Genomic DNA, 14,580 nt, shown 5'->3' on the forward strand with positions numbered 1-14,580 from the left:
TCTTAAACTTGCACGTCAATCAGCAAAAATCTCTTAAACTAGAATAGCAATGATTAAAAAAAGACATAAGCTGAATGAACTGTTTGCAGAAGGATAACTTGTTGACAACTCTAATGTATGCATATAAAAATGTGTATGTGTAAGCAAGAGTTTGCAAGAAAGTGTGTGTTAGTGGGAGGGAAACCGAGTGTCCTCAGCATGACAAGTCCAGTGCCTGTGGCTTGCTTACAGAGGAAACCATCTGACAGATCACTGAGCTGCAGAAGGCAAGGGGCCCAACCTCAATACCTCTACTGACAGAGAGAGAGAGAGAGAGAGGCGCGGGTGGGCTGTATGGGGAAGAAAATATGGTCTTTGTTCCTTGCTGTAACTAAATCATTCAGATTATCAGACAATGTATTTGTGTAACAAGTCATTTCTGTATAAATGCTTTATTTATAAAATTTAATGAAATTCATGGCAGTTCCAGGGTTTTTTTTTTACACTGTACATGTAATATATGCAGACAGATACACAAATTTATGTAACTGGCGTCACTGTTAATAAATGAATAGAAAAGGTATTTGATAAGGTGTTTACACCTACATTAGCTCTTCTAATCAACTTAAACATTTATAAAGGCTTATTACAGCAGAAGACGCGGTCATAAAATCTGCCTAAACTGAAAACTGGCACAATAGCACAGCTTCTGTTGACACTGAGAGACATAGCCTGCCAAGCGACTGTTAAATTGGAAAAAATCAATAACTTTTAAAGGTGCTGGAAATAACATTGCTGTGAACACTGGCTGTATAGCACTGCTATGTAGTGACAGTTTTAACACTGACAATACTAATACTACCTTTTCTGTCACCTCAGAGTTATGTATTATTTCTCTGATCCGAAATTAACAAGTTTGATTTTGATGTTTGTCATGTCACATCAGGACCATTAGGTGACTTGGACATACCAGAAGTTTATAGAGATGCAGTTACAGTTGTGAAGATGCTTTAAAGTAATCCAGCCTGAAACGTGTTATAAGATTAAGTCTTATGTCATTTAAATCTGTAAGTTAACTCAGGTGTTTTTGACACTTTTCAGAATAAGCCTTTAGTTAGTTTGTAGGTAGTTTATGAGCTATCAGGAAGAGCTTCTAAGGTTCGTGTAGCCTTATGAACACTGTCTTTACAAGCATACAAGATCAGCCAAGGTCAAATATACAGTATGGATGTAGTGCTTGAAATGACTATGGTACACTTGGTTTTCTGCCATTATATTAAGTGCTACATAGAACGGTGTCCATCTATATGAACTGCATTGATATGTTTTTCCATTGCAACAATGTTAGAAGGCAACTCATAATAGAGAACAATATATTCACAGAGTTGTCAAAATCCCCACAGATCCCAGCAGGTTCAGGTACAGCACAAATGTGATCTCTTTTATATGCCCTTTTTTGAACACTGATATATCATCAAGCTGGCCAGTGTATCACAATAATCTGAGATCATCCACAGTTTAACAGAAGGGAGTAGGGACCCTACAAGTGTCCTTTCACAGTCTTTCCTCTACAGCCCATGGTCCCGGACGAGTGTCTCTTCTTTGAGCGATGGAATCGAACAACAGGGGGTTGGCAGTAACGTATCGCCCCGCTGTGCTGAGCCTCCCTCGGACTGTGGAACCTGCTGGAATCTGGGGGGGCGAGTAGTCAGGCCTCTTCAGCAGTGGCATCTATTCCAGCGTAGGTAAAGTTCTCAAACAGAGCCATGTTTACGTAGGCCTGTATGAAACACATCGAGGAGTTGGGTGATGAACAGATGGAAAGAGAGTTAAATGGCACTACTTGAACTAAAGACAATGGAATCTTCCACTAATAAAAACAAGACAATTGAAAATCCATGGCCATATTTATTGATATGTACGAGAGTGAGAGGTTCAAATTCACATTGCAAAGCATTTGCTTTTGTTTGACCTAACTGGTTACGCTGAGAGCACGATCACGTGTGATAGCATTATGTGTTAAGAATTTTCTGTTACATTAATGTGATAAAGCAATGATTTTTCAAAATAACTAACTGTCTCGATGGAGCATGACGGCTGAACTCAGGTATGTCTTAACCTAGTAGCTAGCATCAGCCAGTTTAAAATAACAAGCAATGATGACAAGCTTATTATTGTTACCACAAATGCCAAAATGCATCTGTTTAATTCAGTGTCTTGCAAAAGTATTCATCCCCCTTAGTGTTTGTAGGATCACTTTAATCCATATCCTCCACAGAGTGGGGCGTTATGGAAGAGTGGCCATAAAAAAGCCATTGTTTAAAGAAAAAAAAATAAGAAAACACATTTGGAGTTTGCCCAACAGCATGTGGCTGACTCCTCAAACACATGGAAGAAGATTCTCTGGTCAGATGAGACTAAACTTGAACTTTTTGGCCATCATGGGAAATGCCATGTGTGGCGCAAACCCAACACTTCATCACCCTGAGAACACCATTTCTACAGTGAAGCATGGTGGTGGTAGCATCATGCTGTGGGGATGTTTTTCATCTGCAGGGACAGGAAAGCTGGTCAGGACTGAAGGAAAGATGGATGGCACTAAATACAGGGCAATTCTGGAGGAAAACCTGTTTGAGTCGGCCAGAGGTTTGAGACTGGGATGAAGGTTCACGTTCCAGTAGGACAATGACCCTAAACATACTGCTAAAGCAACACTGGAATGGCTCAAAAGGAAAATTAAATATTTTGGAATGGCCTAATCAAAGCCCAGACCTCAATCCAATTGAGAATCTGTGGCATAACTTGAAGATTGCTGTACACCAACGCAACCCATCTAACTTGAAGGAGTTGGAGCAGTTTTGCTTTGAGGAATGGGCAAACATCCCAGTGACTAGATGTGCTAAGCTAATAGAAACATACCCCAAAAGACTTGCAGCTGTAAATACAGCAAAAGATGGCTCTACAAAGTATTGACTTTGGGGGGTGAATACTTATGCAGACGATTTCTGTTTTTTCATCTTAATTATTGTTTGTGTCACAAATAAAAAAACACCTTTAAAGTGGTAGGCATGTTGTGTAAATCAAATGGTGCTAACCCCCCAAAAATCCATTTTAATTCCAGCTTGTAATGTGACAAAACAGGACAAACACCAGTGGGGATTAATACTTTGGCATGACATTGTATGTCTTTTAAAATGAATTATCTTGCTCAATAGTTTGTGAGAAACAAACTGAACCAAGAGTAGTTTCGTGAGTCTTCTCAATATCTGTTGCTTTTTTGAAACTGATTTTTGTTTCATTGTTTAGTAATTTTAAGCGCTTCTTACTAAGCATCATTTACGAACAGAAAAGCAACATCTATGTTGTGGCTTATCCTTAAACATTTCCTCCAGTAAAGTACCTGCTAAATTATTCTCAGTTTGGTAAAGTAGCATCAGTATAGCAAGCTACTTTATCAAATAGGTAGTGTGGCTATAGCTTAGGTATTTTAAATCATGAGTAGCTTGTAGTTTGACGAGTTACAGTACAATTGCAAAGTAGCTTCCCCAACACTGAGAGCTACATTACTGGTTCTTACCTTCCTTGCTTCCTGCATCCTGTTCAGCTGAACAGATATCTGAGAAAATGGTGGCCTTTCATAAGGTCTGTCCCTCCAACACTGTCTCATCAACTCATACCTGAAAAAAAAGTCACATCTTTTTACAGCAAGGAATAACTGGTTGTTTCGTATAACTGGTTGTGATGGTACTAATGGATGGTACTACAAAAACAAAACAACAACAACAACAAAAAAACCTCGACCTATAACGCCATTCTTTGTGTAAGAACGAAGAACACAAGAACAGCTTAATCCTTACACTTCATCATCACAGTTTCTGGGCTTCTCCATCCTGTATCCCTGAGGAAGCTTCTCATAGAGCTCAGCACAGGTCATCCCACAGTAAGGAGTTCCTCCTGTTGGAAAACAGTTCAGTACATTGTTCAGGTTTTAAATATAATCATGTATGCCAACCAAACCTATGGCCCAAATATCAGAGTGCTCTAACATGAACCAGTTATTTTAACCTATACCAAAGCATTGTTGAATATTGAATTCTGATTGGTCAGAAGGTATTGATAAATTTTCTATAACAGCAGCTCTCACGGTAGTCAAGACAAATCACAAGTTTATATTACTGCACTCATTCTAATATGTTATCATTCCTATTGTAACAAAAATAGAGCGGTTTACATGCTGGACAATCTATATCGATAGATTTTTTAAAAATGTGTAGTTGCTGATATGGCGAAATGTTTATTAAGCATTTTTGGAAGGCATCTAAAGTGTCAGCGCTTTGTAACAGTCAGAAATAACGATGAGGACAACTTTAAGGTTTCTGATAAGGACTGAGGAATTTATACTTTCTGATTTCTCACAAATATAAAAAGCTGGTTTTTTTTTTGTCTTATTCACTTCAAGAGAAATCACAATAGAAAAAGGTGAGGGAAAGATCACTGTTATATTGCAAGTTAAAAAGCAATATAAAGTAAAAAAGTTTCCCAAAGCAATCATGGCTTTAAACTCAAATGTGCAATACCCAAAGCAATCATGGCTTTAAACTCAAATGTGCAATAGAACTATTCTTGGCCCTATCCCCAATGTGCAATTTGTGCAAATATATATAAGATAAGAAAAAAATATATATATCTCATCTCATCTCATTATCTCTAGCCGCTTTATCCTGTTCTACAGGGTCGCAGGCAAGCTGGAGCCTATCCCAGCTGACTACGGGCGAAAGGCGGGGTACACCCTGGACAAGTCGCCAGGTCATCACAGGGCTGACACATAGACACAGACAACCATTCACACTCACATTCACACCTACGGTCAATTTAGAGTCACCAGTTAACCTAACCTGCATGTCTTTGGACTGTGGGGGAAACCGGAGCACCCGGAGGAAACCCACGCGGACACGGGGAGAACATGCAAACTCCACACAGAAAGGCCCTCGCCGGCCACGGGGCTCGAACCCGGACCTTCTTGCTGTGAGGCGACAGTGCTAACCACTACACCACCGTGCCGCCCATATATAAATTAATGTATTTATTTTTGTTATCAGTGCAATCTGTGTACATATAGAACCAATAAAATTCTGTTTATATTCTGTTTATACTTTTTTTATCAGTGCAATCTGTGTACATATAGAACCAATACAATACAATTCTGTTTACATTCTGTTTATGCTATTTTACCAGCGCAATTCTGTATACTTCACTATTTATTTTTATACTTTGTTTTTTTTTCTATAACTCATGAGTCAACAGCACCTTCAATTTCATTGTACCTTTGAAAAAGTGACAATGACAATAAAGACTTATCTTAAATGTAACTATAAATTGATAAAATGTACTGTGTCATTCTTTAGGAAATAATAATTTCTTGGGAAGTTGTTGTGGTAGACGGGGAATAAAACAACAAGATATGCTGTTATTGGAAAATAATCAACAGTTATTAACAGTTCCTTACACTATCTAGTTTTTCATGATTTACTAACTTTAACATCTGATTTGGTTCATGAGGAATCAGGTGCATGTGTTGAGGGTTGTAATAAAACCCTTTTAAATGCATAATGCAAAAAAAAAAAATCAGTCTGTTGTACATTACTGATGCAGACATTACATCAGACAATTCTGTGCTTTGTTTTCCATTTTATCGTTTGAAATAATTACTTTTGCTTTCACAAAGTTAGTATTGCTTTCAAGGCTTGACACGGTATGCTATTTATATTTCATGTTATTTACATAATCCTGTATTAGTATTGTCCTCTGTGCATTACTGCGAGTTGGCCTAGTGGTTAACGTGTCCGCCTCTCGATCGGGAGATTGCGAGTTCTACTTGCAGTTGGGTCATACCAAAGACCATCATAAAAATGGTACCTACTGCTATCTGGCAAGGCACGCCGCAATACAGATGTGAGTGGGGAGTCAAACTCTCGTGGTTACCAGAGGACTAGCCCCCCACTTTAACCTTAGCTATGTAATAGGCGAGAGGCCAAGGGCTACAAAAATGGAGATCGGCGCCGCCATGTGGTGCGGGAAGGACTTTAGACTCTATGCATGATGTATTGTTGTCCCTATTATGTTTAGTAATTCATACAGCTATCTTTTGTCCCTTAAACAAGTGTAAACCCATTTTTTTTTAGAAATTTATAACAATATTTAAACATTCCTACATCTACCTATACACAAAAATAATATTTGCACCTACAGTATTCTGATTTGCTTATAATTGCTTAACGTAGCAGAACAAAATGGCCATCTATTTATCCAGCACTAACACTTCATTAGTTGGTTTCAAGTCAAGTCAAAGTCCCTTCCCACGCCATGTGGCGCATAGGGCAGCGTTGATCTCCATTTCCGTACCCCTTGGCCTCTCGCCTAGTACATAGCTAGGGTTACAGTGGGGGGCTAGTCCGGTGGGAGAATCTCATCTCATCTCATTATCTCTAGCCGCTTTATCCTGTTCTACAGGGTCGCAGGCAAGCTGGAGCCTATCCCAGCTGACTACGGGCGAAAGGCGGGGTACACCCTGGACAAGTCGCCAGGTCATCACAGGGCTGACACATAGACACAGACAACCATTCACACTCACATTCACACCTATGGTCAATTTAGAGTCACCAGTTAACCTAACCTGCATGTCTTTGGACTGTGGGGGAAACCGGAGCACCCGGAGGAAACCCACGCGGACACGGGGAGAACATGCAAACTCCACACAGAAAGGCCCTCGCCGGCCACGGGGCTCGGACCCGGACCTTCTTGCTGTGAGGCGACAGCGCTAACCACTACACCACCGTGCCGCCCCCCGGTGGGAGAATAATTCTGTATATTTCTTGCAAATCATGAAAATGAAGTGTGGTTCTGCCTGTTAAACTGTGTTTGATTTTGCTGCTGGAGTCTACAGATAGTTTTGTGTTGGTTGCATAATTGAACTTTGTAAAGAAGCTATTGTGATTATACAAACTTACCTAAACTTACAATCTCCCACAGGAGCACCCCAAACGACCAGCTGAACAGAGAAAGTGCATGAGAGAGACAGGATCAAAATCAACACGGTGCATGTCTTTCAGGTATACACCTGAGAATTTTAATTACTTAGACATTACTTAAGAGATTATAAAGCATCGTTCTCCTTTATCTTTAATTACAAGACATTTTAAACACTAACACATCGTCTTCTGCATCATCCTATGTACATAGACTAGGATATTACAATCAAGTGTTTGTTATGCCTTGTGAAAAAAAGAATGAAATTATCTAGTACATTTAGCTGATGTGTATGTGTATTTCAGCAGACCAAACTCAGCACTTGAAAAAAATATTGTAACATATACTGTACTGATAAATGTATGAAGTAAAATGGCTGTAGTTCTGCTCAGCTTCTGGAGCAAGGGTGGGTTTCCCAAAAGCCTCTTAAGGCTAAGAGCATCTTTAACTCTGTCTTAAGATCCATCGTTAAGCTAACATGGTTTTCCCAAACAACATCATAGCCAAAGTAGTACTTTAGTTCGCTCTTAACTTATGATAGAGCTGGATCACTCTTTCACAACAAAAGCGTCTCCACACAGCTGAATACACAGAATGCGCATGCACCTCTGAGGGACTCTCACAATCAACAGGCAGAAACTGGTGTTTAATCTGCTGCCAGTGTTTAATTAATTTTCTTGTACATTGCAAGTACACTGAGTTAATTATTAAATAAATATATGCAAAACATTCTGAAGATATTTCAATATGGTATAGAATTACGCATGGACATTGTAATGTCACATTAATATCGCCACATTTTAATTAAATTTAACTTCATTAGGCTCTCTCATTTAGTGTCATAAATGAGACACATTTCTGCACCTCTAACATTATGCATGTGTTTTGTTTTATATATATATATATATATATATATATATATATATATATATATATATATATATATATATCTCCAATGAGCAGGCAGGGGGAAAACATTTACTTAATTCTTAATTATTTAGCTTATCATTTACTCATTCTTTTGTGTGAATGCTTGTTCATTTAATTAAAAATGCTCTTGGAATAAAAAAATGTTTTTGTCCAAAAATGTAAAATAGTTTCAATTATTAATTCCCACATTATATATGTAATGCTTAAAGTCAAAGTCTACTTTATTGTCAATACTGCAATATGTACAGGACATACAGAAGATTGAAATTGCATTACTTTCAAACCCATGATGCAGCAGTAAACATTAAACATTAAATAAACACTAAGCATAAAATATAGGACTAATACGCACTAATCATAAAGATTATTAATATAAAGTCCCTGATATTGACATCAGACCAATAAAGTGACATAGGGACCTACAGATAAAAGTCTGTGGGTATGGCTAGTGCAATTATAAACAGTAGTGCAAATTGGATGAGCTTATAGACAATACAATATATCAACATATTTTAACACTTTATATTTCATTGGTTTTTGGTTAAAAATAAATGCCATGTGACCTCATTGACTGGATTTAGCAACTACTAATGTCTATATCAAGGATGTGCATTGCAAAGACACTCTTAGCAAAGTTGCTCTTAAGAGTCCTTCTTACAAATGAGTATAGGAAAACCACGCACAGACACAACGTTCGTTGCTTAAGAGCATCTTTAAACTCGCTCTTTAGCCCTGAAGTGCAACTTTATCAGGAAACCTACCTCTGATTATCTGTTGCAGTTTATCCAATGCAATAATTTATGTAAATTATTTCGCTAAATGCAGCTCACTGAGAATAAATTTCACAGACTTTCATATTTTTTTCACTTAAAATGTATCTTTCTGGACTGATTAGTGAACTGATAGCATGGCTTTTAAAAAGGTCATTGTTGAAATGAGAACGGATAGAGGAATATGTGTTTACTCTTCCTTCATAAAAATTAAAACACGTGACTCATCTGTTCTAGACAAAAGCAGCAACGTGAAGCTCCACAACAAAACAAAATAAAACAAATCACTTCAAATCATCTTATTTATAGCCATACACTAATTACTAATGGTTAAGAATTTAAAGGTAACTATTGCCACCATTCTGTCATATTGTCACTTATTTGGATCTTTGCAAAGGAAGGAATTTTAAAACTGGACTTTCATAAATTTGATTTAAATACCCCCGAGTTTGAAGGTTATTTCTGATGGCAGCTGTGCATGTGTCCTGCAAATGCCTTTTTAATTTTTTTTAACAATCATTAAATAACGCATCAAGTGTAAAAAACTGTACTTTCTTTGTTTTGCATCTTGTCAGTACAGCAAGTTCCTCAGAGGTTAAAAATAGGGTTTTAACACAGTCGTTGTGGCCTAGGAGCACTAGCTGCATTGGAGTTTCCTGCCTTGTTATCAGTTCCTCCCTTCATATTTATCAGTTGCCCAGTGACCAATGGCAAAGGGACACAGACAGGATGATCGCAGAATGATTTGTTGTTTTGCACTGAAACTACACCATGACGTGACACACTGCTCTCTGTACTAACTGATACAGTGTTCTCAACAGTATGCTCAAAATAAAAAGTGAGAAAACAGCTAGACCAAATGGATAATAATATCATATAGTATAGTATTCCTTGAAATTGTATTTTCAGTACGTTCTTTTTATGGGCTTAACCAAAAAAAAAAGAACAAAGAAGCCCCAAACACTCTCAAGGAAAAGGTATTTTAATTTTAACTACTTTTAAGTACTAGAAAGTGTAACGCAGGGTAAACTGTTATAGGCATGCACATTTGTAAAAGATACTTACACGTCACTCTTTGTGGTGTACACACTGTAATTGAGGGATTCAATAGCCATCCATCGTACAGGAAGTCTCCCCTGAGGGAAGATGAGTTGATTTGTGATTAGTACTCTAATAATTTTCCATAATACCCCGACACTGGGGTTGCACAAGCCAGCGCATACTTAGTGCTGGTCCTAAGCCTTGATGGATTGGGGAGGGTTGCATCAGGAAGGGCATCCGGTGTAAAAACCTGTGCCAAATCAAATATGCAGATGATAATGATCTGGTGTGGCGACTCCTAACGGGGGCAGCCGAAAGAAGAAGAAGACGACTAATAATTTTCAATATGTTTAGCTCAGTGTGCCATTTGAAATTTGAAATTACTCAAAACCTAATGTGTGATGCAAACATTTGATGTTTTATGCTGTCCATGAAGTTTCAATTTGCAAGATTAAAGGTTAATCAGGAGAAACGGTGATGTTTTTTTCCTGCCTTTCAACTGTGTTTTATTTTATATAATATACAGAGCTAACATATAAATCTAGTGCATGTAGGCATTGATGATTTATGATCATGTTAACATGCTGGATATGCAAACATTGCAAACAAGATCAACTTTGAGCTACTGCTCACTTACTGGACATATCCCCTCAATCTCGTTTATATCAGAATGCAAGCAATTGAAGGAATACTGTAGAACACTTATTATGAATGTTGACTTCAACAAATAATTAACCCTGAAACAAGTAAGTAAAGACCAGTGTCTCTCCCCAGGGATTGCAAATAGCATCCTCATAAACTGTCATTTTGAAATCGCATTTTGCTTCTTGAAATAGCATCAGAATCCACCTTATATGTTTTGTAAATACATTCAGTCGGTAAACAGGAACTCAATGTGTGACAGACCTGAAAATGGTATACATGGTATAGAACCCCAGGCTGAAACTCGGCACCAAATATCAAGCAGTTGTGGTTTGTAGTTGTTGAGAAAAGTTTTACAGAAATTTTGTAAATCCACGCTATGTTTCGTAAATACATTCAGTTGGTAAACAGGAAGTGAAAATGGTATACACGGTATAGAACCCCAAACTGAAGCTCGGTACCAAATATCAAGCAGATTTGTAGTTGCTGAGAAAAGTGTGATGAAAATTTTGTAAATCCATGCTATATATTTCGTAAATACATTCAGTCGGTAAACAGGAAGTTGATGTGGGACAGACCTGAAAACGGTTTCCACGGTATAGAACCCCAAGCTGAAGTTTGGTACCAAGTACCAAATGGCTATGATTTGTGGTTGCTGAGAAAAAGGGTGTTTCGGACGGATGGAGATACGGAAATATGGACGGATGGACGGACAGAGATAAAAAACAGTATTAACCGTATTAAGGGCGGCACGGTGGTGTAGTGGTTAGCGCTGTCGCCTCACAGCAAGAAGGTCCTGGGTTCGAGCCCCGGGGCCGGCGAGGGCCTTTCTGTGCGGAGTTTGCATGTTCTCCCCGTGTCCGCGTGGGTTTCCTCCGGGTGCTCCGGTTTCCCCCACAGTCCAAAGACATGCAGGTTAGGTTAACTGGTGACTCTAAATTGACCGTAGGTGTGAGTGTGAATGGTTGTCTGTGTGTATGTGTCAGCCCTGTGATGACCTGGCGACTTGTCCAGGGTGTACCCCGCCTTTCGCCCGTAGTCAGCTGGGATAGGCTCCAGCTTGCCTGCGACCCTGTAGAAGGATAAAGTGGCTAGAGATAATGTGATGTGTGTGTGATGTGATGTAACCGTATTAAATTTTTAGCAAGGCACCTAACCCCCAACTGCTCCCCAGGCTGCTCTGGGTATGTTGTACATTGCTGTGGATAAGATAAGAACATCTGCTAAATGTAATGACCATATATGGCACACTTACTTAGTTAGTTAGTTAGTTAGTTAGTTAGGCTAGGCTGACACTTGCACGATTCCGTGGCACGCATTGGCACAACTCGAGTCGTGCCAGTGCGCAAACTAGTCGTAAACTGGCGTGAAGTGTGCTTAAACCCGTGGTGACTGTGTGCCATGTTGGGACGAGAATTTTGAAATGTTCAAAATTTTGGTCACGACAAAATTTCGCGACCGGGTCGTGAACTATGCGCAAACTGTTCGTGATCTCGTCGTGAACTCGTCGGGACGATGCGGGAGGATGCGTGCCAGTGCGTGGAAGTGCGCGCCATGCCACAACTGTCACGAACTGCCACGAATAGTTCACGAACAGCTCACGTCGAGTTCACGAGTAGTTCACGACATGTTCACGAATTGGTGCGCGTCGCAGCGTGGCCGTGCCTTCCCACTGACACGGTCACGCATTGATGGCACAAGCAGTTCACGACTAGTTTACGCACTTCACGAACAGTTTGCGCATGGCACGAGCAGTTCACGACTACTGCGCGACAGTGGCGCTCGCGTCGGTGCGGGGTATATATAGGGCTTCCCGGACACTTCTCGCCATTCGCAATTTTTTTTCTTGCTTTTTTCTTTAATGTCTTTTATTTTCTATTCCTTCATGACTTTTTTTTTTGGGGGGGAGTTTCATTTCTTTTATTTCAAAAATGGAACAACTGTGGATGCAGCTCATGAAGCTACTACCATTCTTTCTTGCCAAGGGACAGCACCAGCAGGGGACATGTAGTAATGTGACAGGTAGTCTCGCTGATCCTTTGCATCCTTCTGGGTATGATGGCCGGTTAGAGGCAGCAGCCCCTGCAGGTGTCGGTCAGTCCTCCATCCACCAGGGATCAGATCATGTGTGTCCGGATCTTCGCGGTCCACTTCTGAAATTGCGTGTAGGTATCTGATGAGGATGAGGTTGTGCATGACACAGGCGTGCCCAAGTCGGCACGACACCGTCCGAATTGCGCAAACTTGTCGTGCCAATGCGGGAAGTGCGTAAACTATGCGCAAACTATGCGTGAACTCGTCGTGCCAGTTCGTGAATGTGGACGGGCACGCATTCATGAACGATGCGTGAACTAGTTGTGAACAGTGCGGGAGCCTCCCAGTTCGTGCCCCAAAATGGCACGACTTGCCACGACAAAATCGTGGCCAAAAGTCGTGCAAGTGTCAGCCTAGGGTTAGTTAGTTAGTTATAATCATGCTATCTGTTATCACCCAAATGAGGATGGATTCCCTTTTGAGTCTGGTTCCTCTCAGGTTTTCTTCCTTATGTCATCTCAGGGAGTTTTTTCTTGCCATGTCACCTCAGGCTTGCTCTTCTTCTTCTTCTTCTTCTTCTTCTTCTTCTTTCGGCTGTTCCCGTTAGGGGTCACCACAACAGATGTTGCCCCTCCATCTCCTCCTGTCCTCTGCATCTTCTTCTGTCACACCAACTGTCCTCATGTCCTCCATCACATCCATAAACCTCATCTTTAGTTTTCCTGGCAACTCCATCTCCAGCATCCTTTCCCCAATATACCCTGGATCTCTCCTTTAGGGATAAATTCATATGTGTAAAATGTATATATTTTTGTGTTCAAATACACTCTCTCTCTCTCTTTCTGCCAGCTATGATTTTCTCATTATACCCCCGCTCCAAAGGGGGGGGGGGATATACTGTTTTTTTTAATCTCTGTCCGTCCATCTGTCCGTATTTCCGTATCTCCGTACGTCTGAAACACCCTTTTTCTCAGCAACCACAAATAATAGCCACTTGGTGAGATCTTGCAGTCACGTGACCGGAAAGTACACAGCCGCCATCTTGTCGGTCAACAGCACAGCTGAATACTGCTGCACTCGTGTACAGAATGGATCAATTTCAACCGACGGACTACATGGCTCATTTTTCTAATGAACAGATAACTAGATATATGTCTAAAACAGGGCTTTGAACCGGTTCAAGGAACGAAAACGAAAACCGGGAACTTTTTCTATTTCACATGGAACAGAAACGAAACCAGAAACTTTATTATTTTTTTATGTTCCGGAACAGAAACGCTTATTAAAAATAATGGTAACCGGTTAATACCGGTTTTTATTTCGTTCCTCAAAGTTTCCGTAGCCTACAAATAAAAAAAGTCATTCTTCTCCTGCGCAAGTTTCTATGACCCGCTGGGGTTCACTTCCTGTGTGACGTTCGCTGACTGAATGGAGAGAGCGGGAAGGTGGACTGCTATCACGTCTCCATGTGATAATCAGTGAGCAAGTGCATTACTCAGTAAGTGCATTACTGAGTGTCTGTGAGCAAAGAAGAGCCTGAACGTTGCAACCTCCCTATTGGCTGTTTGTAAAAATGTATCAGTTGTTGCCCTTCCCACGGGAATCATCGCGGGCTCGAGAGACGAGACCTGACGAGTTAGTTCGTTGGTAGCAGAACAAAATGTCTGGACACAAATCGGGTTTTCAGAAAAGGAAAGAAAATGAACGGAGGGTCGAAAATACAGAAAAGGAGGCAGAAAATGCAAAACGAGTTTTAAGGTAGGACAAATGGTTACTTTTTAAGGCAGCCCGCCGTGGCTGCAGGCTTTCAGTTGCGTCATTGAATGGTTACTTTTCTGAGGCAGCCCGCCGTGGCTGCCTGCAGGCTTATTTATTATAGCCCATTTAGTTAAAATAGTTGATATAAAATGTTTATAGTTATAGTTATGTGATGGTTGTCCTGATTTAGACTAGTTTTTTTTTTTTTTTTGGGTTGCGCTATGTTGCACCTGGGTCCGGATTAGGGCAGAACCGGCCCTGGCTACATTTCAGGTGTAGTTTGTTTTATGTATGTATGTACTTGCATAGATGTGTACTTGGTCTTCCAATATGGCGCCTAACAAAATCTCGCGGCGCGGTGACGTCATGCGGTAGCCCTCTATAGGGCCTGACTAGCCTT

At 40.2% G+C, this 14,580-nt stretch overlaps 1 protein-coding gene across 1 annotated transcript in view; it reads right to left on the minus strand.

The window, feature by feature from the left end:
- Positions 1-399: 399 nt before the first annotated feature.
- Positions 400-14,580, minus strand: part of tie1 (tyrosine kinase with immunoglobulin-like and EGF-like domains 1) — a 50,712-nt gene continuing 36,531 nt past the window's right edge. The window contains exons 18-22 of the mRNA XM_060920006.1: positions 9,771-9,841; positions 6,987-7,027; positions 3,837-3,933; positions 3,557-3,656; positions 400-1,759 (exon numbers count right to left, since the gene is read on the minus strand). Of these exons, the coding sequence (XP_060775989.1) occupies positions 1,688-1,759; positions 3,557-3,656; positions 3,837-3,933; positions 6,987-7,027; positions 9,771-9,841 (381 nt within the window). The 3' untranslated portion in view covers positions 400-1,687. The remainder of the gene's footprint in view (positions 1,760-3,556; positions 3,657-3,836; positions 3,934-6,986; positions 7,028-9,770; positions 9,842-14,580) is intronic.

The sequence above is a fragment of the Neoarius graeffei genome, chromosome 4 (genome assembly GCF_027579695.1).
Source record: "Neoarius graeffei isolate fNeoGra1 chromosome 4, fNeoGra1.pri, whole genome shotgun sequence".
Taxonomy (NCBI): Eukaryota; Metazoa; Chordata; class Actinopteri; order Siluriformes; family Ariidae; genus Neoarius; species Neoarius graeffei.